This window comes from Scaptodrosophila lebanonensis, unplaced genomic scaffold, assembly GCF_003285725.1.
Source record: "Scaptodrosophila lebanonensis strain 11010-0011.00,11010-0021.00 unplaced genomic scaffold, SlebRS2 tig00001423-arrow-arrow-pilon, whole genome shotgun sequence".
NCBI lineage: Eukaryota > Metazoa > Arthropoda > Insecta > Diptera > Drosophilidae > Scaptodrosophila > Scaptodrosophila lebanonensis.
In genome coordinates, this window is record NW_022060748.1 from 397318 (window position 1) to 421581 (window position 24264).

Sequence of the window (24264 nt, forward strand, 5' to 3'; positions counted from 1 at the left end):
AGACCGATTTATCACAATGGTAGACTGATCATCTTGCCGAAGCGTCGAACACGGCGGCGCGCCAGATTGCATCCTTTGTATTGCATTTAGCAGGCGGCCCTCCATGCAGACCACCAGCTCAGCAAAATTGCAGCGCAAACAGCTGCCAATCTCATCAAAGTCCAGCTCCTCTAATTTGTCATGCACCAAATTAAAAGAGGCCTGAATACTTTGCAGCATTTCCACACGTTTTCGCAGCTCACTTTCTGAAATATTGTCAATTTCACAATCATTTATTTTATTTTGAATAGAAAGCGCCCACGCATATAATGATTGCGCCTTGCGCTTATAAAACTCAACATTATTGTTCGTAGCCTGCACTGCACTGTCCACAGCTGTTGACGTCGAAGCTGTTGGCGCAAGCGTCGCTGCATCAGCTACCGTCGAATAACTGTTTTATCTGCTGATGTTGCCCTCAAAAACGTCGCTTCACACGGCTGCTTATTGGCAGTACAGTAGGCACTATGAACTTATACTTTTGCACTTATATACTTGAATATTTTTTGTGTACAATGAACTCAATTATGTACGCTTTTGTTTTTTAACGCGATTAAGCAAGGTTTTGTGGAATTATTAATTACGTCGGGGTCACCAAAATGTATAATCATAAGCTTTTTTATGATTCCAAATATGCGAAATTATGTTGGCGAAATAATTGCAAAATAAGCGAAAACGAAATTGTTCAATTTAAAAGAGGTTCACAAATGTTTATTTTGCATAGGTAGCGATCGCCGAGATTTACAAAGTTTGTGCTGGTAGACGGAAAGCTAAGCTTCTCCGTACCAGATGCGATAACGAAAACGAACTTAACTTGCAGAGTTAGCGACAATAACTAGTACATAGTGGCGGCTGCGCAGCAGCCTATGCAAATTTATGGCAAGCAACAAAAGGAAACGTTAAGTGCTCAGCTTGCTATGCAAAGCAAGTGACAAGAAAACGAGCACTTTGTATTGAGTTATTTACGTTAATTGTGCTGCTGGTTTTGGCTGTTTTTGGCCGGATGACCAAACAATCCACTTAAGACTAAATTCATCACTCCTCGCAGGCAGCTCTCTTGCAGCTCGCAGGCTTACATTACACACGAGAATAAAAAAATAAACTTGACCTGCCTAGGACTTAGGGGAACCTGGATACCAAGTTTGGTCATTCTAGCTCTTGTACCTTCTGAGATCCTTGCGCTCATACAGACGGACGGACGGACAAACGGACATGGCTAAATCGACTCGGCTTGTCACCCTGATCAAGAATATAAATACTTTGTGGGGTCTGCCACAAAACTAGTATAGCCTTTCACCCTTTGGGTACAGGCTATAAAAATATGTACATACATTCATTTTTTATACGGTCATACTCGGGTAAAACCCGCGCAATACTCGAGACATACTCGGGTAAAACCTGCGCAATACTCTAGTAATACCCGAGTATTACTAGCGCAATACCCAAACAATACTCGACCAATAACGGCACTATACTCGTTCGATCAAACGCTCATTCTGCAAAGTCTGGCTTGCTTCGATTAGGACCCAATCATCTTAAACGAAGTGACCGAGCCTGAAGTGTTTGAAAGCAAACCAATCAAGGCTGGTACCCGTTCGCAAGGAACAGAATACTCGAAGTGACCGAGCCTGAACTGTTTGAAAGCAAACCAATCAAGACCGGTGCTTGTTCGTGAAAATAGAAAGATTGGTCATGCAAGTTCGATCATAAGAAAAATGCTGAGAGTACTCAACTCCTTCGAGCTCATTTGCAGCCAAGCAAAGATCTGATTTGATTTAATTTTCAGCAAGGGTGGTCGAACATACTCGTTGCAGTTCTCTGGTGTGCATGGTTTGTACTGCTTTTTGCCTCTTCCATTTTCGCTATAGCTCTTCTGCTTTGAATATAGCCCTTTTCCAGTGCTTCCAAAACCTCCGTTGCCGCTCTCGTTGTTACTTCGGTTTGCATTCTTCATGTTTCCGTTACGTGCGCTGCCCATGTAGTTAACGCTATCATCGGATTTTGTTGTTGCTATTTTGGTTTCTATTATCATGGCCTTCTTTAATGCAATCGCCAATGACAAATTTTCGTCTTCTTCACAAACTTCCTCGAATATCAATGTAGGGAGTGACATGTTAAACTGATTTAAAACAAATGCCTCTAAATGTTCTTTACACGATCGTACCATTCCGCTACTGTTTCGCTACTGTTGCGCTCCCGAAAAATTATAGTGGGCGGTGTGTAGTGCATGTTGAGTATGTCGCAAAGCTCCACATATGATTTTGAGACAGGTGATTCCGGGCTGCAAAGACTGTGTAAGACACTGTACTGTGCTGTTCCAATCGACCTTAGTAATGTTGATTTTTTTTCCGCTTTCCTCAGTAATGTTCCCTTCACAAAAATGTATATCCAACTTCTTCTTCCAAATTCAAAATGTTTCGCTGTTTGGTGCAAACTCAGCCAAGTTAGACATTTGATAAAATGCAGGCGTTTTTACTCCTGCCTTCGACATATTGCTTGATATGCGTATGTATGTACATATGCGTTGCTATGCTCTTTAATTATTTTTCGAATGCTGTCTCTAGCTCTAACCATTTATCTGTATTTACAATTTTTTTTAAGTAAACAAATAAATAGTTTTTCACTTGCCAAATTTGTAATGCGGTCTTCAACAATATGCTTCATTACGTTCTGCTCTTACTGCTTACATTTTCTCTTGGTTATCAACATACCTTAGTGTGGCTGTATTGGTTTTATTTAAATACGGCAAACACATTTTAATATCCAACAATATATATATACATATTTAACTTTCCGGAAAACTAATATACTATACTCTTGTGCCTTTTACTTTAAAAGTATAAATCTAACTAATGGTTTCTCTTTGGCCCATGAACCATCATGAACTTTTTCTAAAACTATATACTAAAATAAATATTTTTCGTATAATTTTAGTGAATAAACAAATAACAAATCGTAAAGAATATGTAAATACAAAAGTATCGCCTGGACACACTGTTTCATCACCGCATACTCCTTGGGATTTTGGAAACGCGGCAGGATTAAAGGTGTTTTCAAAAAACACCAAAACCACATATGCCATGATGGTTTTATTTTGTTCAGTATCAATATATATTGTTAAGATCATTTAAAACTATGCATCCGATGATTCATCAGCTCCTCGTAAATCGCTACCATCAGTGCTGTCACCTCTTTTCTCCAATTCGGTTGGTGGGATAATAAGCCAAAAAGTCTACATATCTTGTCATGTAAGTTGTTAAATTAAACTAAAATTAAATTAAACTTAATGTTTTATTTTTTTTTTTACTTACTTTTTACTCATTTCCCCGCCAATGTGGTTTTTCCGTAACGCCGTTTGTATAATCACCTATATCTAGAGCTAGAGTCACAAAATTTCATTCTAGAATATAAGGCATACGCAGAAAAAGTGTTTTTGACTCAAAACTGACAAACAAGATAATGTCCAGTTATTATGTGTTCGTGTACTACGCTTCATCATAATAGGTCATTTAGGAAGGAAGTAATAGCCATAAATGTAATCTTCGCTCAAGTGTTATCCGCAGCTGTTGTTGTTCTTGCAGCTTTGACTCAACTCTGTACTGCATACAAGCTCACATAAAGACACGCATTAAATTGTTTCGCTAATAACATTTTATAGCCTGTACCCAAAGGGTGAAAGGCTATACTAGTTTTGTGCGCATGTATGTAACACACAGAAGGAGGCGCGGCAGACCCCACAAAGTATATATATTATTGATCAGGATGACAAGACGAGTCGATATAGCCATGTCCGTCTGTATGTATGAGCGCAAGGAGCTCAGGAAGTACAAGAGCTAGAATAACCAAACTTGGTATCGAGGTTCCCCTAAGTCCTAGGCAGGTCAAGTTTATTTTTTTTATTCTGATACACTCCCACGCAATTCGTGTTTTTGTTTATAAATTCCGTAATTCTTGGAATCCAGCTAGTACTAATGTGTCCATGTCATCATGATGATGATAAATAAAATCGCTGCTCATGCGCTGCCTGCAGCTCTGCCGGCAGCGCTGCCCGCAGCTGTTGTTGTTGCTGCTTTGGTTCAACACGTTTTGGCACGTGATGTAAATGTATGCTGTTAAAACTGAACAAAAACATGTCTTCTAATTTACTATAATTACTTAATTAATTAATTCATTCTTTTTATACCCTGTACCCGTAGGGTAAAAAGGGTATATTAGGTTTGTGCAAAGTATGTAACATGCAGAAGGAAGCATCTCCGACCCCATAAAGTATATATATTCTTGATCAGCATGACGAGAGAAATCGATCTAGACATGTCCGTCCGTCTGGATGAACGCAAGGATCTCAGGAGAATAACCAAAGTTGGCATCCAGATTCTCCTAGGTCCGAGAAAGGACGAGTTTATTTTATTTTTTTTAATTTTCCCCCCCTTCCCCCGCTACAGAATTTCGTCAATAGCGTCCACATTTCAAATGCTACCTAAACCAAACTACGCACACATAGTTTTTATATAATTGTCTACTGTTGTTTAATTAATTTTATTCAATAGCGAAACAAATTCTCGCCAGTACAACCCCCCCAAACTGCAGCAACAAGTTCGCTCTTCTTCTTCCACTTTTTGCTGCTGCTATGGGCGCATATAACTCAGTGACGGAAGTTTACCTGGGTACAGGGTATTACACTGTCGGGCTTGCTCGACTGTAGCGTTCTCTCTTGTTAATAATTTAATTTTTTTTAAATTTTTTTTTTTAATTTTCCTTTTTTGTGGAGAGTACAGGCTATTTTAATGTCGGGCTTGCTCGACTGTAGCGTTCTCTCTTGTTTTATACTCTGTACATGAAATGTACAAGAGTATATTAGGTTTGCGGGAAATGAAAAATGTAACAGGCAGAAGGAGGCGTGGCAGACCCCACAAAGTATATATTATTGGATATTATCAGGATGACAAGACATGTCGATATAGCCATGTCCGTCTGTCCGTCCGTCTGTATGAGCGCAAGGATCTCAGAAGGTACAAGAGCTAGAGTTACCAAACTTGGTATCTAGGTGCCAATAAGTCCTAGACAGGCCACTCCGCCGCTATTTGTATTTTTTTATAACTTCCGTAATTCTTGGAATTTTGAAATCAATTTTGAAGTTACATACAGTTAGCGCTTATGTGTCCGTATGCCAAGTTTCATCATGATAGGTCAATTCTGAAGAAAGTAATAGCCATAAATAAAATCGCTGCCCATGCTCTGCTTGTAGCTTTGCCCGCACCTGTTGTCGTTGTTGCTGCTTTGGTTTAACTTTGTGCTGCATACGTACAGGCATATAAACACGCATAGACACAACTGCATACAGTTAAAAATTTACATAAATATGTCTTCTTTGTATGTATTAAGTCCATTTTCTTTATTAATTCCATTTTTATACTCTGCACATGAAATGTACAAGAGTATATTAGGTTTGCGGGAGCTGAAAATGTAACAGGCAGAAGGAGCCGTGACAGACCCCACAAAGTATATATATTCTTGATCAGTATGACGAGGCGAGTCGATTTAGCCCTGTCTGTCTGTCTGTCCGTCTGTCCGTCTGTCCGTCCGTATGAACACCTGGATCTCAGAGACTATAAGAGCTAGAGACACCAAATTTTGCACAAAGATGCTTTATGTGTGGGATATCAAATTTAAAGTCCAAGATGTCTTATGTGAATACGCAGAAAATGTGTTTTTTGGAATTTCCCTCCCTCCCCCCTCTCCCATGCAAATCTTAACTCCCGTAATTCTTGGAATTTCGAATTAAAATTTTGTAAATACCCCCCGTTTGTTATGTCCGTATGCCAAGTTTCATCATGATAGACCTATATAACAAGAAGTTATAGTCATAAATATATTTGCTGATGCAGCGCTGCTCAAGCGCTGCGCGCGGCTGTTAATGCTGGTGCTTTGGTTGACTGCACACATGTTTACACAGACACGAATAGATGCGCATATGATGATTATGATTATGTAAAATTTAACCACATCAGAACAAATCGAGAAATTGAACACATGGTCCTAAAAAAGCGGTGACTGCGATGGGAATGGCAATCCAACAGATCTCATACTGCAAAGTATAGACTGAAAGAGGCTACTCGCAGGCTCACCAAGGCGCCCAAGCTAGAAGAATCGCATGTCCAAGTCCAGTATATCGAGCAACTCTCTCCCACACGCACAAGGTATCAACTGCGGAGAGCTTTGCGGAAGCTAAGCTCCCCCAACCGAAACAGTTACGCCATTACGGAGCCTCACTGGCAGCAGGCTCCACAGTGACGAAGAAAGAGCGAGTGCATTTGCTGTTCATCTACAACAAATGTTCCAGTCAAACCATGCCACAAACTCTTTTGTGCTTTCATCTTCATCACATGCCAACATAGTAGAGCAATTTGTGTCAATGGAATTTCAGCCGAATGAAATTGAAAATGTTATTAAAGAGCAATTAAAGCCCGGAAAATCATTCAATAATTCCGAAAATTATATCGATTTGCCTAGGTGTGCAGTCGCAAACATCTGCAAGCTTTTCAGTGCAATAGCTAAGCTTGGATACTTCCCAAAAAAGTGGAAAAAGTCGATCTTAGTGATGATTCCTAAGGTGGGAAAAGATAAAACGCAGCCATCGTCCTACAGGCCAATAAGCTTACTAACCATTCTCTCAAAGCTGTTCGAAAAAGTCCTTCTTATGCACAAAAGCCTATACCTCAAAGTGCGAAACACAATACAATCTCATCAGTTCGGTTTTCGAAGACAACATGGAACTATCGAACAGGTGAATCGCATCACATCGGAGATTCGCACGGCATTTGAACATCGGAAATAATGCAAAGCAATTTTTCTTGACGTCGCACAGGCATTTGACCGAGTCTGGCTAGACTTAGGTACAAAATAACCGAGCTACTGCCTCAAAATACGCACAAAATGCACGAGTCGTACCTTTACAAAGGAGTCTTCGCTGTAAGATGGAACACAAGCATCTCACATGATGACATAATCGAAGCTGGAGTCCCCCAAGGCAGCATTCTGGGACCAATCCTTTACGTCTTGCATATGGCGCACATCCCTACAGACTACCAGTTAACAACCTCTACGTTTGCTGATGACACTGCGATTCTTAGTCACTCTAGATGCCCAGCAAAGGCAACTGAGCGACTAGCTCGCCACTTAAGAGTTGTGGGGAGATAGGTTGCAGACTGGCGCATACAAGCAAATGAACAAAAACGCAAGCAGGTTACATTTACTCTAAATAAACAAAGCTGTCCTCCTTTGGTCTTGAACAACGCACTCATTCCACAAGCCGATGAAGTAACGTACCTGGACGTACATTTAGACAGGCGGCTCTCCTGGCGTGAGCATATCGAAGCAAAGAAGACGCAGCTGAAGCTTAAGGTAAGTAATCTGCACTGGCTCATAAAGGCTCGCTCTCCACTTTCTCTAGACTATAAAGACCTACTCTATAACTCCGTGCTGACATCCAAATCCTCTTATAAGAACTCTAATCCGAGTTTGCAGCAAAAGTCGGCTGCTGCGCAAGAACCAACCAGCCCAGGGACCAATTTTCGTCTCGAGGGCCGTTTAACACAAGTAAAATTAACACAATTAATTGTAAAATAAATTAGAGTAAGATTTTATAAATGATTGTTAGTCCCTTAAGAAAATATGCAGAGATTCAATAAAAACAAGAGAGAACGCTGCAGTCGAGCAAACACGACAGTAAAATAGCCTGTACTCTCCACAAAAAAGAAAAATTAAAAAAAAAATTATTAAAATAAAAATATATTATTAAAAGAAAACAATGAAATAATTAAATTGTATAAAATATATTCAATACATACATACAAAAGTGAAGACATTGTTTGTAGTGTGTGGGTAGATCTGGTGTTCGTGTTTATCCATTCTTATTGCATGGGCAGAATTCGGAAGGAGTGCACTTCTTGAAACGCTTTAACTTAGCTCGCCGGACATGGGGTGGGGTTTTTACCTCTTTCTGCCATACAACACTACCACAATAGTTTAAGTGCACATTAATTAAAACAAGAAAGCAATGCTAAAGTCGAGCAGGCTCAACACTTAAATACCCTGTACCACCCCACAAAAAAAGAAATTAAATGAATTAATTAATTAACTAAATTAAATATAAAATATTCCATACATACATTTACATCAGAATCGTGTCTACGTGTGTTTGTGTACTTGTACATATGTATGTATGTGTGCATTGGTCCTGGTTATTTGGCTATAACTTTCTTTCTGATCAACATATCATAATGAAACTTGGTATGCGGATATATAATTCAAAATTTCAAAAATTACGGGAGTAATATAAAATCTCCAATAGGGGGGAGATGGGGGGGGATCAGAAAAATTGAACAAACTTGTCCTTTCTCGGGCTCAAGAGAATCTAGGTACCAAGTTTGGTTATTCTAACTCTTATACTTTCTGAGATCCTTGCGTTCATACAGACAGACGGGCATGGCTTTATCGACTCGGCTTGTCATCCTGATCAAGAATATACTTGTATAATTAATTAAAGTATATATACTTTGTGGGGTCTGCCACGCCTCCTTCTGTGTGTTAGATGTACACTCGCACAAAACTTATATTCCCTTTTACCCTTTGGGTACAGAGTACATTTAAAAGAACATAGGCCAGTTATTCAAAAATGTTTCACTGTCTGTAATATTTCTTGCAAATTTGTCTGAGTTGAATTTCTGGTGGTATTGCCGAGAAAGTAAGGCTGTGTAGCTGTTGAATCAGGGGTGCAGCCAAAATTATTAAAGTTGTTGTGTTGTTTAACCACGAGATTATAGCCGCGGCAGGTTGGCCCTGGGCACCACAGCTGTAGCTCGAGGTAACGAAACTCAATCTCTGGTGTAGGATTAACTCTGCTTCCTTTTATAATTAGAACAACATTTCCAGCGAAAATCCAGGGGGATATTTTAAATCGCAGAAGGAATCCGGGCAATATCAAAATCTCTTTATAAAATTGTATGCACATTTGGCAATACTAATTAAATATGGTTACACGCGGGCACTTTAGAAAAATTTGATAGAGGTACGGCACAGAGTCTGACCATCCACATTTAACTGATCTCAAGCAAAGATTCTAATGCCAAGCTCGACCTAATAAAATGCTGTGCAAGTTCACGTGCTTGCAGGTATGCAGAACTTGAAGGTAATAAGTTGCACTTGCTGAAAAGCTCTCTCTCTCTCTCTCTCTCTCTCTCTCTCTCTCTTATCCAAGGTGACCGAAGAGATCAAAAGAATTAATTAGGAGAGCAGAAGCTGGGCTCCCTAATCTTATTTTCTTATCTTCTTTATCTCCAAATACAGTCGAGGCAAAATTTAAATATTTCAGTCTAAGCTGAATACCACAGGTTATGTACAGTTTCAATAGCATACATTTACATTATCGTGTCTATGCGTAGACACGCATAGGTATGCAATACATAATTATGTCAAAGCAGCAACAACAACAACAGCTGCGGGCAGAGCTTCGGTAGAGAAAATATGTATTTATTTATTTATGTTATAAAATGGTTAAAGCAGAAACAGACAACAGCAAAGCAGAAGCGACTGAACAAGAACCCTCGATGTAATTATAAGGATACGTTGAAATTAGCTAATGCTATTTTTGGGAACAATAACATTTGTTTAAATTAATTAAAATTTTTATAATTTTGCTTCATGAGATCAGCTGGGTTATCTGTGTAGATACTGTAAAGCGCCTTCAAGAGAAAATTATTGAGCTAGGGTTATCACAAAAAACGCAAAAAAGTCGAGTTACAGAATACAATAATCTCTTACTTTGAAAGGTTAAATGAATCAATTTACGAAGATGCAGTCGACTACAAGTTATAGTCATAAGTAAAATCGCTGCTCATGCGCTGCCTGCAGCTCTGTCGGCAGCGCTGCCCGCAGCTGTTGTTGTTGCTGCTGCTTTGGTTCAACTAGGTACGTGATGTAAATGTATGCTGTTAAAACTGAACATAAACATGTATTCTAATTTAATTTAATTAATTCATTCATTTTTTTTAATAAATTAATTGTTCTTTTAATTTTTTTTTTATTTTCCTTTTTTGTGGAGAGTACAGGCTATTTTACTGTCGGGCTTGCTCGACTGTAGTGTTCTATCTTGTTTTTACTTTTTTGTGGAGAGTACAGGGTATTTCACGTTCTTGCTCGACTCTAGCGTTCTCTCTTGTTTATACTTGTATAAATGTTTATATGGTAGTCCAATTTTAAGGACCGTTAAAATATTAACGACATAACAAATATTTTATATCTTTACAAAATATGAAATTTAAAAGCCTGTACCCAAAGAGTAAAAAACTATACTAGTTTTATAACCCACAGAAGGAGGCGTGGCATATCCCACAAAGTATATATGATCTTTTTTTCCCCATTGTCAGTTCACATGGTACAGACACCGACATTTATTTATTTATGTCAACAAACATTGACTGTTGAAATAGGAAATATATAAAAACAAGATAGAACGCTACAGTCGAGCAAGCCCGACAGTAAAATAGCCTGTACTCTCCACAAAAAGGAAAAATTAAAAAAAAAAAAAAATTAAAAAAAAATTAAATTATTAAAAAAAATGAATGAATTAATTAATTAAAATAATTAATTAAATTAAATTAGAATACATGTGTATGTTCAGTTTAAACAGCATACATTTACATCACGTACCTATGCGTGTTTATATGCGTGTATGTATGCGGCACAAAGTTGAACAAAAGCAACAACAACAACAACAGCTGCGGGCAGCGCTGCCGACAGAGCTGCAGGCAGCGCATGAGCAGCGATTTTACTTATGGCTATAACTTTCTTCAGAATTTACCTATCATGATGAAATTTGGCACACGGACACATTAGTACTAACTGGATGTACCTACCAAAATTGATTTTTAAATTCCGAGAATTACGGAAGTTATAAGAAAAAATACGAATTGCGGGGGAGTGGGGGGGGGGGTGTATCAGAAAAAATAAACAAACTCGTTCTGCCTAGGGCTTATAGGAACCTTGATACCAATTTTCGTTATCCTAGCTCTTGTACTTACTGAGATCCTTGCGCTCATACAGACAGACGGACAGACGGACAGACGGACATGGCTATATCGACTCGTCTTCTCATCCTGATCAAGAATATATATACTTTGTGGGGTCTGCCACGCCTCCTTCTGTGTGTTACATACATGCGTACAAAACTAGTATAGCCTTTCACCCTTTGGGTACAGGCTATAAAAATTATAAAAAGCATCTTATAAGCTAGAAAAGCCTAAGAAGGAGAAATCTAATCAAATTACAATAATATCTAATTAACGCCTGCGACCCGAGGGGGGAGTATTATTTGCACTTCGGCCAGCTGTGCCCCGTTTCACAGTCAAGTGTGGTCAGAGGCGTCAATAGATCTACCGGTATAAAAAAAAGAAAAACTTAACAGAGAGAAGAAGCTTAGAATTACTTAAAAGGTAATTTTAACAAGAGAGAACGCTACAGTCGAGCAAGCCCGACAGTGTAATACCCTGTACCCAGGTAAACTTCCGTCACTGAGTTATATGCGCAGCAGCAAAAAGTGGAAGAAGAAGAGCGAACTTGTTGCTGCAGTTTGTGGGGGTTGTACTGGCGAGAATTTGTTTCACTAAGAACTTTTCTTAGAATTGACCGAATTGAATAACAATATATAATTATATATAGACAATTATATATAAATTATGTGAGCAAAGTTTGGTTTAGGTAGCATTTGAAATGTGGACGCTATTGACGAAATTCTGTAGCGGGGGAAGGGGGGGAAAGTTAAAAAAATAAAATAAACTCGTCCTTACTCGGATCTAGGAGAATCTGGATGCCAACTTTGGGTATTCCAGCTTTTATAGTTTCTGAGATCCTTGCGTTCATCCAGACGGACGGACAGACGGACGGACATGTCTAGATCGATTTCTCTCGTCATGCTGATCAAGAATATATATATACTTTATGGGGTCGGAGAAGCTTCCTTCTGCATGTTACATACTTTGCACAAACCTAATATACCCTTTTTACCCTACGGGTACAGGGTATAAAAAGTGAGAAGAAAAATAAAGAAAAAAGAATTTGGACCCGGTGGGGGAAGATTATTTGGCCAGTCCGGCAAGCTATGCCCCGCCTCACAGCCGATCCTGGTCAGAGATTCCGGAGATGGCTGAAAAGAGTGGCTTTTGTTATAAGAAGATACAGTTCAGTTGAGAGCAGGTGCAAATACTTATTATAAGAAATTAAGAAGACTTAATAGGAAAGGAGATTCAACACTACCGGCAATCAGTTTGTTGAGAAATACACGAACAGGTTGAGAGATAACCGATCTGATCAGTACTCTCTGGGGCCTATTTTTAGGATAAGACGAAATCCAAAGCAAAAAATTTGAAGGAAACATTGTAGCTCGTGATTCACTGAATAAAATGCCTTACTGAAGTTAGTATAAATAACATCACTTTGCATTTTAGCTAGGAATGCATCATTTATCAATGATGTAAATTACAGATAATTTGATGTTGTTGACCGATATTTGATAAAACCATGCTGAGTAGGAGAGATAACCGACTTACACAAATGCTAAAAAGTGGAAGTAATTATTTTTCCAAATAATTTAGGAATGGCGGACAACTTAGCGATACCTCGATAGTTTGAAATGTCTGGCCTTCATCATTTTTTGTGGAGCGGAGTAATGAAGGAATTTTTCCAAATAGTTTGAAAATCTGCAGTGTCAAGCGAAAAATTGAAAAGCTTAAGAGTGGTTGGCATAGAGAGGTAGAACACTCCTTGAGCACACAACTGGGAATGTTGTCTGGCCCAGGAGAGTATGAAGATTTGACTGCCTTAATACCTGACAGAATGCAGGAACTGCTAATTATGGGTGAAAAAATATAATTAGATTAAGGAATTTTAAGCGTTTGAATCACCATTGAAACTAAAAGGTGAATAAGTTGACTGAAAAAACTTAGCTAATAGCCGAATTATTGCTTGAATTTTCATTATGAAAAAAAAGATTAAGGCAAAGCTGACGATTTACGTTTGCAGTTCAGAAAATTGTAAAACTGCTTAAGGTCTGGAAGAAGTTGAGCTTTACAGCGCTCAAGATACTCAGTGTAACACTGAGAAATGAGAGGAAGAAAGTTTGATTTGGCTATAGAGTATTTTGAAAAGTCCAAACAAGATCCAGTTTGCTTTAAATTGGAAAATTACCGATTAAGCCAAGGAGGCAGAGGACGATGGTACAACGCTATGGGGAATGCAGACATCGAAAAGGAAGAGAATGGTTTCATAGAAAAAAGTAGACGCGATTTCAATGTCAACGGATTCGTGTAGAAATGACCAATCAGTTTCTGAAATTAGTCTGTTGAGCTTATTAAAATCGCCTTTCCGATAACAACAACGTGTACTTTTATGAGCCAATGAGGCAGAGGCTTTAGTTTCGTAAAGATAAATCGAAATTTCAATAGTAGGGTGATACGGATCTTCGGGAATAGATAGAGGCGAAGATCTAGAAATTACAGCATCCGTGCCCTCGTTTACAAAAATGAGGTCAATCAGTCTATTTAGGTTATTAAAAACTAAATTACTTTGAACCAAATACAATTCAAATAGAGAATCAGAAAATTCATGATGTGATGAGGAAATAAGGTGATAAAAGCCATTAAGAAAAGCCGAGGGAATATTTGGCAAATTGAATTCACCGACCACAATGAGGGCGTCATTATCCCGTAAAGAAAAAGAGACTTCGCTGATACAATTTATATGGTGGATATAAACTTAAAAATCAGCAGAAGAAGGAATATAAGAATAAGTGACAAATACATGTGAAGGTAGAATTACATTAACAGCAATAAACTCCACTTCAGCAGTCATAGTTACATATACAAGTTCTGACCGAAGGGTGGATTTGACTGCGATCAGTACACCACCACCACGACGATTTGGGCGATCGCGCCTATAAATGGTAAAAATATTTGACGAAGACGAATCGATATAGCAATGTCCGTCCGTCTGTCTGTATAAACGCAAGGATATCAGAAAGTATGAGGGCTATAATAACCAAGCTTATTATCAAGATTATTCTAAGTCCGAGCTTAAATTTTTTTTCGATGCACACCCCACTCTCCCGCAATTCTCGATTTTATATAACTCCCGTAGTTCTTAGAATTTAAAACTCTAATTTGGTATCTATATATATAAAACAGTTTGTCGTGACTGACCGAATGACTTACTGATTGGTGATCAACGCAAAGCCCAAACGATAAAAGCTTTCATAGCGTAGGCTGGCGATATGAAAAATCCACATTTGTATACCCTGTACCCAAAGGGTACAAGGGTATATTAGTTTTGTGCGAGCGTACATGTAACACACAGAAGGAGGCGTGGCAGACCCCACAAAGTATATATATTCTTGATCAGGGTGATCTGTCCGTCTGACCGTCTGTCCGTTTGTCTGTATGAACGCAAGGATCTCCGAAAGTATAAGAGCTAGAATAACCAAACTTGGTATACAGATTCTCCTAAGCCCGAGAAAGGACGAGTTTGTTCAGTTTTCCCGATGTTTCTACAATCTACATCTGATCAACTTCAAATTTAGTTTGTATATTTGTAGGAAAATTCCAAGAAAAACTGCATACTTGGTTTTTTGAGATTTTACTTGGGGCCTGAAATATGGGAGTTTTCATCATGATAGGTCAATTGTGAAGAAAGTTATAGCCATAAATAAAATCACTGCGCATGCGCTGGACGTAACTAACGTAACTACTAATTTCTAATAATAATTTCTACTAATTACTGATTTCAAAATTCCAAAAATTACGGAAGTTATAAAAAACAAGTAAAAAAGCTAAAGTCGGGTGTCCCGACTTTGAAATACTCTGTACATATGCTTACAATAATTATAGAAAATAAAAAAATTACGAAAATAAAAAAAAAAATTTGATCGATTTTACCTCTCTTGGTATTCGAACTCACGTAAAGGGTTTATAATTGCACATTTACATAGCAATTGCGTCTGTGTGAGTGTATGTATGCCTATGCGCATCTATTCGTGTCTGTGTAAGCATTTTCGCAGTCAACTAAACAGCAACATCAACAACAGCGGCGGGCAGCGCTTGAGCAGCGCTGCAGCAGCAAATATATTTATGGCTATACTTCTCGTTAAATCGGTCTGTCATAGTGAAACTTGGAATACGGATACATAATAACCAACTGGGGGTATTTTAGTTCGAAATAACAAGAATTACGGGAGTTACGATTTGCGGGGTAGAGGGGGGAGGGAGGGAAATTCCAAAATATACATTTTCTACGTATTCACATAAAGCTTCTTGGACTAAAATTTGGTGTTCCTAGGTCTTATAGTCTCCGAGATATAGGCGATAATACGAATGGAAAATCGGGAAAACCCCCATAGGGGGAAGTGGGGGGAAAATCAAAAAAATAAAACAAACTCGTATAGAATACACACATAAGGCATCTTTGTGCAAAGTTTGGTGTCTCTATCTCTTATACTATAGTCTCTGAGATCCAGACGGACAGACAGACAGGGCTAGATCGACTCGTCTCGTCATGCTGATCAAGAATATATATACTTTGTGGGGTCTGCCACGCCTCCTTCTGCCTGTTACATTTTTCAGCTCCCTAATATACTTCTGTACATTTCATGTAGAGAGTATAAATAGGCTTAACGGTAAATGACTCTTAGATTTGTTCAGAATACATTTGTAGCGTTAGCTAATGTTAAAACGGTAATTCGCTGTAAATATGCCATCAGCTGATATGCTAGAGATGGTCATGTATCGGATGCTCTATGTGTTAGAGCATCAAAACTATCGATAGTTGAATCCGTCGATACAATCAATAAATCCATCGAAGTTTGAATGCAATTAACAGAAAATTTAAATAATAACATCTTTTAATTTATGGAGATCAATTAGAACAAGTCATACACAAACATACATATGTACATATGTACATCTGCCCGCAACGCGAAGCAGAATATGCGTAGATCCGCTTTCGGTTTCTGCTTTACTATCGCCTACGCAGTCGTTTCCTAGCTACGGTAACTGTAAACTTTTGACATTTTGCCTTTGAAATTAACAGGCGTAAATGATCAAAACGAAAGATGAAGCGCGAGCCAATGACTTGCAGTTGTTGTTGTTTTTAGTTTTAAAAATTTGATTTAAAACCATAGAACATTATATATTACAATCAAACAACAGTGCTCGATTGTCCAATGTATACATACATACATACGAATGTACATACATGCTATATACTATGTACTTTTTACTTTTTCAACCGTACGTAGAGAACCGCACACATAGACACGAACTGTTGCTTGTTCTGTGTGTCAGTATACGATGTCCCCAACTATTTGATATTTTCGTTCTGTGTAATTTGTTGTTGCTGTATAAAGTTACTAAAACCCCAATGCCAAATGTACTAAACAAAGAAAAAATTACTTTTAAAAATGTTAAATAATTTTTAATTAATTAACATTTCTTGCTCTGTTAGTGCACGACGAATGAACATACATACTGTAACGACGCACAGCTGCCAGCAACGCAACGCGTCGTCACGATGCCGATGAGTGGTTTTAAGTAGGTGTAAGTAGTTGTAAGTTGAAGAGAGTTTTGGAGTTAGTTCTGTTGGGGAGGCAAACGAACGCGCATTGAAGCGCACCCTCCTATTTTGAGATTTTTGAAATAAAAGATAAATCATCATATTTGAGTTGTAACTGCGGGCTCGCTTTATTTCTGGGAGACCAAACCAAGAATTTTGCAGCGACTCTGGCCGACGAGTATACCCGGGCCAGAGCAACGTTACAATACATTCATAGATGTGTACATGTGTATGTGTGTACATTCACACATTAGTGTGTCACATTTTGCTTTGGCTATTTCAATCATTTGCACGCAACTACACGAAAAAACAAGTAAAAAAGCTAAAGTCGGGTGTCCCGACTTTGAAATACTCTGTACATATGTTTACAATAATTATAGAAAATAAAAAAATTACGAAAATAAAAAAAAATTCAATGATCGATTTTACCTCTCTCGGTATTCGAACTCACGTAAAGGGTGTATAATTGCACATTTACATAGCAATTGCGTCTGTGTGAGTGTATGTATGCCTATGCGCATCAATTCGTGTCTGTGTAAGCATTTTCGCAGTCAACCAAACAGCAACATCAACAACAGCCGCGGGCAGCGCTTGAGCAGCGCTGCAGCAGCAAATATATTTATGGCTATAACTTCTTGGTAAATCGGTCTATCATAGTGAAACTTGGCATACGGACACATAATTACTAACTGGGGGTATTTGCAAAATTTTAGTTCGAAATTCCAAGAATTACGGGAGTTAGAGAAAATCGCATTTGCGGTGGAGAGGGGGGAGGGAGGGGAATTCCAAAATATACATTTTCTGCGTATTCACACAAGGCATCTTGGACTAAAATTTTGTGTTCCTAGGTCTTATAGTCTCCGAGATATAGGCGATTATACGAATGGAAAATCGGGAAAACCCCCATAGGGGGGAAGTGGGGGGGAAAATCAAAAAAATAATACAAACTCGTATAGAATACACACATAAGGCATCTTTGTGGAAAATTTGGTGTCTCTATCTCTTATAGTCTCTGAGATCCAGGTGTTCATACGGACGGACAGACGGACAGACAGACAGACAGGGCTAGATCGACTCGTCTTGTCACGCTGATCAATAATATATATACTTTGTGGGGTCTGCCACGCCTCCTTCTGCCTGTTAGATTTTTCAGCTCCCGCAAACCTAATATACTCTTGTACATTTCATGTACAGAGTATAAAAATTTGTAACACAAACTTTTCATTTGAAAAGGTGAATAAATATTAAAAACTCCAATAATTCAAGCTCCAACACACATTTCAAAAAACCGAGTATGCATTTTTTTGCATTCTTTTATAGATTATAAAAATCAAATTTAAAGTTGATTGATGGAAAACTGAAGATTTTTCAAACAAACTTTGTAGCTCGTTTTCCTCCATTTGGAGCTCGAATTTTCCAAAATCCCTTCTTAGTGCGCACTTAAACTATGATAGGATGCTTGACCCCTAATTTCAGTTTCATAGCTTTTACCGTTTGGGCTGTTGACGCGGTTTTCTTTTGTGCCCCAACATTTTTTTTACAGGAAAACTCCCATATTCCAGGCCCCAAGAAAAATGTATGCAATTTTTCTTGAAATTTTTCTGAGAGTATACAAACTAAGTTAGAAGATAATCAGATGTAAATTGTAGATTTTTCATACAAACTTTTGAGCTCGAATTTTCCAAAATCCTTTCTTATCGCCAGCCTACACTATGAAAGGATACTTGAGTCCAAATTTCAGCTTCCTAGCTTTTACCGTCTGGGCTGTGCGTTGATAACCATTCAGTCAGTCAGGCCAATCTGCATTATATATATAGATGATTTTGCGTATTACTATATGTATCGATGTGTTTTGTAAAATATACATATTTTTCAATTTTTAATGTATTATTGTATTATTATTTAATTGAGTCTACTACTTTCCAATGAAAAATTTTATTTTTTAGTATAAATTTGAATTATTTAGGTACTTAATAAATAGATGATGTTGTCTTTAGTGGGGTTGGTTAGAAATATTTGGTGAGGGAAATATTTATGTCTTATTGTTTTCAATTTAGGGCATTGGGATATTACGTATGAGATAGTGATTGGGGTGTCTCGGTTGCAGAAGCTGCAAATTCGAGTCGGTGTTTTTATACTCTGTACATGAAATGTACAAGAGTACTATATATTAGGTTTGCGGGAGCTGAAAATGTAACAGGCAGAAGGAGGCGTGGCAGACCCACAAAGTATATATATTCTTGATCAGCATGACGAGACGAGTCGATCTAGTCCTGTCTGTCTGTCCGTCTGTCCGTATGAGCACCTGGATCTCAGAGACTATAAGAGCTAGAGACACCAAATTTTGCACAAAGATGCGTTATGTATGTACGCTGTGGAAGTTTTCCCGATTTTCCAGTCGTATAATCGCCTATATCACGGAGACTATGGGACCTAGGGACACCAAATTTTAGTCCAAGATGTCTTGCGTGAGTACGCAGAAAATGTGTATTTTGAAATACACCCTTTACGTGAATTCGAATACCAAGAGAGGAAAATCGATCACAATTTTTTTTTTAATTCTCTTAATTTTTATAGCCTGTACCCAAAGGGTGAAAGGCTATACTAGTTGTCTGCGAATGTATGTAACACACAGATAAGGCGTGGCAGACCCCACAAAGTATATATATTCTTGTTCAGGGTGGCAAGCCGAGTCGATATAGCCATGTCCGTCCGTCTGTATGAGCGCAAGGATCTCAGAAGGTACAAGAGCTAGAATAACCAAACTCGGTATCCAGCTTCCCATAAGCCCTAGACAGGTCAAGTTTATTATTCTGATACACCCCCCCCCCCACTCCCACGCAATTCGTGTTTTTTCCATAACTCCCGTAGTTCTTGGAATTTCGAACTAAAATTAGTGATCCCGTTAGTGATTATATGTCTGCATGCCAAGTTTCATCATGATAGGTCAATTCTGAAGAAAGTTATAGCCATAAATAACCTGTCGCTGTCCATGCTCTACTTGTAGCGTTGCCGGCGGCGCTGCCCGCAGCTGTTGTTGTTGTTGCTGCTTGGGTTCAACTTTGTGATGCATACATACACGCAGAGACATGATTCTGATGTAAATGTATGCTGTTGAAACTGTACATGAACATGTCTTTAATTTAATTAAATAATTTCATTAATATACTTTTTTTTATATATTAATAATTTTTTTTTGATGTAATTTGTTAATCAGCCGTTGTTTTTAAAAATAAGTGTTTCTTTACTAATATACTAATAAATTTTTATTTTTCAGAATCTTAACAGTTTTTTAGTTCCCAAAGGAAGTGAGCGACAATAATAGATTATAGGAAACTGAATAGTATATTTTCCACACATATACACATTTAAAATTCAACTGGACATTTGTGCGGTCGGCCATCATTGGAACAGTCATATATATTTAAAGTACAGGAAAATTAATCGAGTTATAACTAAAATAATGTTCAGTGCATAAATTTAACAATGTTCTTCAAATTATCACTAGGTAACATAAAGTCCATCGAAAATGCAAACAAATATCACAAGAAAACTAACTTTGTACTGTGGAAATTCTATATATTTGCACTTGTTTAAATATAAATACAAATTAACATTCATGGATAAGTAAATAGAAACAAAATATTTTTGTAACGTAACGTGGTTAAATCAAAATTTTCAAATTTTTCAACAATACAATTTTAATACCAAACAAAAGTGGCGAATAATGAACAACGTATTTATTAATGAACGAATTGTGTAGTTTTTTTTTAATTTTTTATACTATTTGCCAAATTGTAATTTTTATTCGTTTTGTTGACTAATTTATATGATTATTACAATCAAATAAATAAATGAAACTAAGTATGACAGAGAGTCAGAGATTGAATTTTTTCAATTATGAATTAAGTTGCACATAAATAATTAAACTATCTTAATGTAAAATACATAAATAATTACGGGTTGGGAAATATAAGTTTGCTATGTTTTAAAATGTAATCATTATAACAAATTAATTTTTTATCTACTACTACTACTTAATATAACCAAAAAAAACCGGTTTGTATTGAATAAATTTACAAAACAAAAACCAATATTGGATTTATTTACCATTGATTGAGCAAAAATTAGAAGAGGTGTTAAATATATAAAAGTACAATAATAATGTATGTACAATTCATACACAATGCAGGAGTTCCATACACATGGAGACATTCCACAAATATTAATTATTATATATCAGTCTACATATATACATATAAAGACAAATATACCAGAAAATCAGAAATACTCATAAATGAAATACAGGACAATAAAAATATGGACTCTTAAAAATCCTTTGTATTCGAAATTGTTGAATTGGAATTGCACTTACATACATTAATAAACATTGAATTTTACATAAATAAATTATTATGTTCACTGTTATTTCTGCTTTTAATCGCAAAATTGGGTAAGTAAATTCCAGCTTTTGTCAGCCAAACCAAAAATCGCTTTACTTATAAAAACAAGAAAGGAATGCTAAAGTCGAGCAGGTTCAACTCTTAAATACCCTGTACCACCCCACAACAAAGTAATTAAATTAATTAATTAATATAATTTAATTAATTAATTAAATTAATTTAATTAATTAACTAAATTAAATATAAAATATTCCATACACACATTTACATCAGAATCGTGTCTACGCGTGTTTGTGTACTTGTACATATGTATGTATGTGTGCATTGGGCCAGGTTTTATGACTATAACTAATTCTTTCCGATCATTCTATCATAATGAAACTTGGTATACGGATATATATTCAATAACCTAATGTGACTACCAAATTTTAGCTTAAAATTCTAAGAATTACGGGAGTTTTAGAAAATCGTTAATAGGGGGGGAGTGGGGGGTGCATCAGAAAAAATGAACAAACTCGTCCTTTCTCGGTCTCAGGAAAATCTATATACCAAGTTTGGTTATTCTACCTTTTATACTTTCGGAGAATGTGAATTTAACAATATCTACATAGGTTAGGTTAAATTTACCCAATTAGTAGGACCACAGAGACTTCAGTGGCCCTGGGCGATGCCGGATAGTTGGATATCAGTAGGGGTTTCGTTTAAAATTCCATTAGCAGCTTGCTTTGTTTTTCAAACGCCAGCAGTGCTTTTGGGGATCATTTTGCTGATTCCTTCAACGAAGTTAGAGTGTATGCGTTTAGGTGTTTGGCTCTGTGAGTGTTTAGTGGCATACAAGATGCTCAAGATGTTTCTATCGCTTCGGGCCTTTGAATTTCCTCCATCCGTCCTCAGCTGTTATTCCCATTTTCTTGGCGTGGGCAGCTACTAGACAGTGACCGGTCGGTAGGCGGACGATGAGCCTGCACTCCTTTCTCTGCAGTTGCAGGAGGAATTGGGTAAGTTTTTTATCTCTACCCTTCTACATTTTACGCGTTGTTCTGCAGTTGTCAGTTTTGTTCCTCTGCATTATGGTGCCACAGCGGCATAAAATCGAAAAATGTATGAAAATATTTTTGGAATATAAGTAAAATTTCGATAAATAGACACCCCAATTAGAATAAAACGGTTTTTTGAGCTTTGTTTCAACCCTGTTGATTTGGCATGCTTATTATCTCAGCTGATTGGTGACAGTCCTGATATTTGCAATTCGGAGGAAATTTTTTGCTAACTTTCGCTTATGATAAAAATGGTTTTATTTGAGTGAATATTAAACAAGAAAAGAATGCTAAAGTCGAGCAAGCTCAACTCTTAAATATCCTGTACCTCCCACAAAAAAGGAAAAAATGAAAAAAAAATGTTTTTAAATAAATAAAAAAAAGTATATTAATTAAATTATTTAATTAAATTAAAGACATGTTCATATACAGTTTCAACAGCATACATTTACATCAGAATCGTGTCTCTGCGTGTTTATATGCGAGTATGTATGTAGCACAAAGTTGAACCCAAGCAGCAGCAATAACAACAGCTGCGGGCAGCGCTGCCGGCAGCGGTACAAGCAGAGCATGGGCAGCGATTTTATTTATGGCTATAACTTTCATCAGAATTAACCTATCATGATGAAACTTGGCATGCAGATACATAATCACTAACGGCAAGTAGCTACCTAATTTTCGAAATTCCAAGAATTACGGGAGTTATGGGGAAAAACACGAATTGCGGAGGAGTGGGGAGGTGTATCAGAATAAAAAAAAATAAACTTGACCTGCCTAGGGCTTATGGGAATCTGGATACCGAGTTTGGTTATACTAGCTCTTGTACCTTCAGAGATCCTTGCGCTCATACAGACGGACGGACAGACGGACGGACGGACATGGCTATATCGACTCGGCTTGTCACCTTGATTAAGAATATATATATTTTGTAGGGTCTGCCACGCCTCCTTCTGTGTGTTACATACATTCGCAGACAACTAGTATAGCCTTTCACCCTTTGGGTACAGGCTATAAATATAAGTATGGAAAATAAAGATCAAGGTATGTAGAATTAATTGCAAGCCATATTTAGTGTTTTGTATGTGTCTTTTAGCAGGATTGAATAACAAAAGTAATTGTGTTTCGGTGGAGTATTACTTTTGCAGCCCACAACGGTGCAAGCTTAACAAGTACACTTATACATAATTAATAAGTCTCCTTTGCCCCGTTTTCGAAAAATCGCTTTTATTGCAGCAAGCATGCAAGCATGTTTGGGCACGTAGAAATTGTTGAAACTTAAGAGCACTGTAAATTTTATAAACAAAACGAAATAAATGCAGCTATCAATTTACATTAAATATTTTGCATACAAATGGAACTGCGGAAAAGTAGACAAAAATAGTTGGCTGTTGCGATTGGTTAAAAAAATAAAAACGTCCGCTGTGTTCGGTGGTCACAAGAGAAGAGGCTCATGTTTATTTTCGGCAACATAAAAGCGCGATTGCTTAGGTTAACAGCTGGATTAATACCGTTTTACATTAAACCGCTCATTTGTACAGTGGCGAAAGCTACGACAACATTGACTTCAATTACTTAAGCTTAAATTAACAATTAATTTTACATCTATTTACTTAAATAACTAACAACTCAATTTAAACAATTCATATATGACAACTTAAATATAAAAAATACAAAATATAATAATATAAACCAACATGCCGGCCACGTTGAAGGGCCATGCATTGGACCTTCAAAATATAGGAAGCATGGCTAGCTTGTGGATGGGCCGTTTAAGTTCGCCCATGGCCGTTTTTACGGTTGCTACCCGCACTTGGCCGTCTGCTCCTTTTGTAGCGCTGGTTATCCGTCCTACGATCCAACGCTGCGGTGGTGTGTTGCCCTCGTGGACGATTACCAGGGCGCCGACGTCTACGTTGGGTTGCGGACTCTGCCACTTGGTGCGAAGCTGAAGGCTGTGTACGTAGTCCTTGGACCACGCTTGCCAAAACCGCTGTCTGAACAGTGATAGCAGCTGCCACCTGCGCGTATACGTTAGCGGTCTGTCTGGCTTGTCCGGCTCGGATCCTTGCGGCAGCGAACAAAGCGGCTGACCGATTAGCAGATGACCCGGCGTAAGGGCGTCGCCGTCGTTGGGA

The 24264-nt window shown here is 37.6% G+C and overlaps 1 protein-coding gene across 1 annotated transcript in view; it reads left to right on the forward strand.

Moving 5' to 3' along the window:
• The window catches only part of LOC115633459 (lachesin), a 106133-nt gene extending 86015 nt beyond the window's left edge, over positions 1 to 20118 (forward strand). Inside the window, exons 9-10 of the mRNA XM_030530914.1 lie at positions 2971 to 3284; positions 19967 to 20118. Coding sequence (XP_030386774.1) covers positions 2971 to 3167 — 197 coding nt within the window. The 3' untranslated portion in view covers positions 3168 to 3284; positions 19967 to 20118. The remainder of the gene's footprint in view (positions 1 to 2970; positions 3285 to 19966) is intronic.
• Positions 20119 to 24264: the final 4146 nt, after the last annotated feature.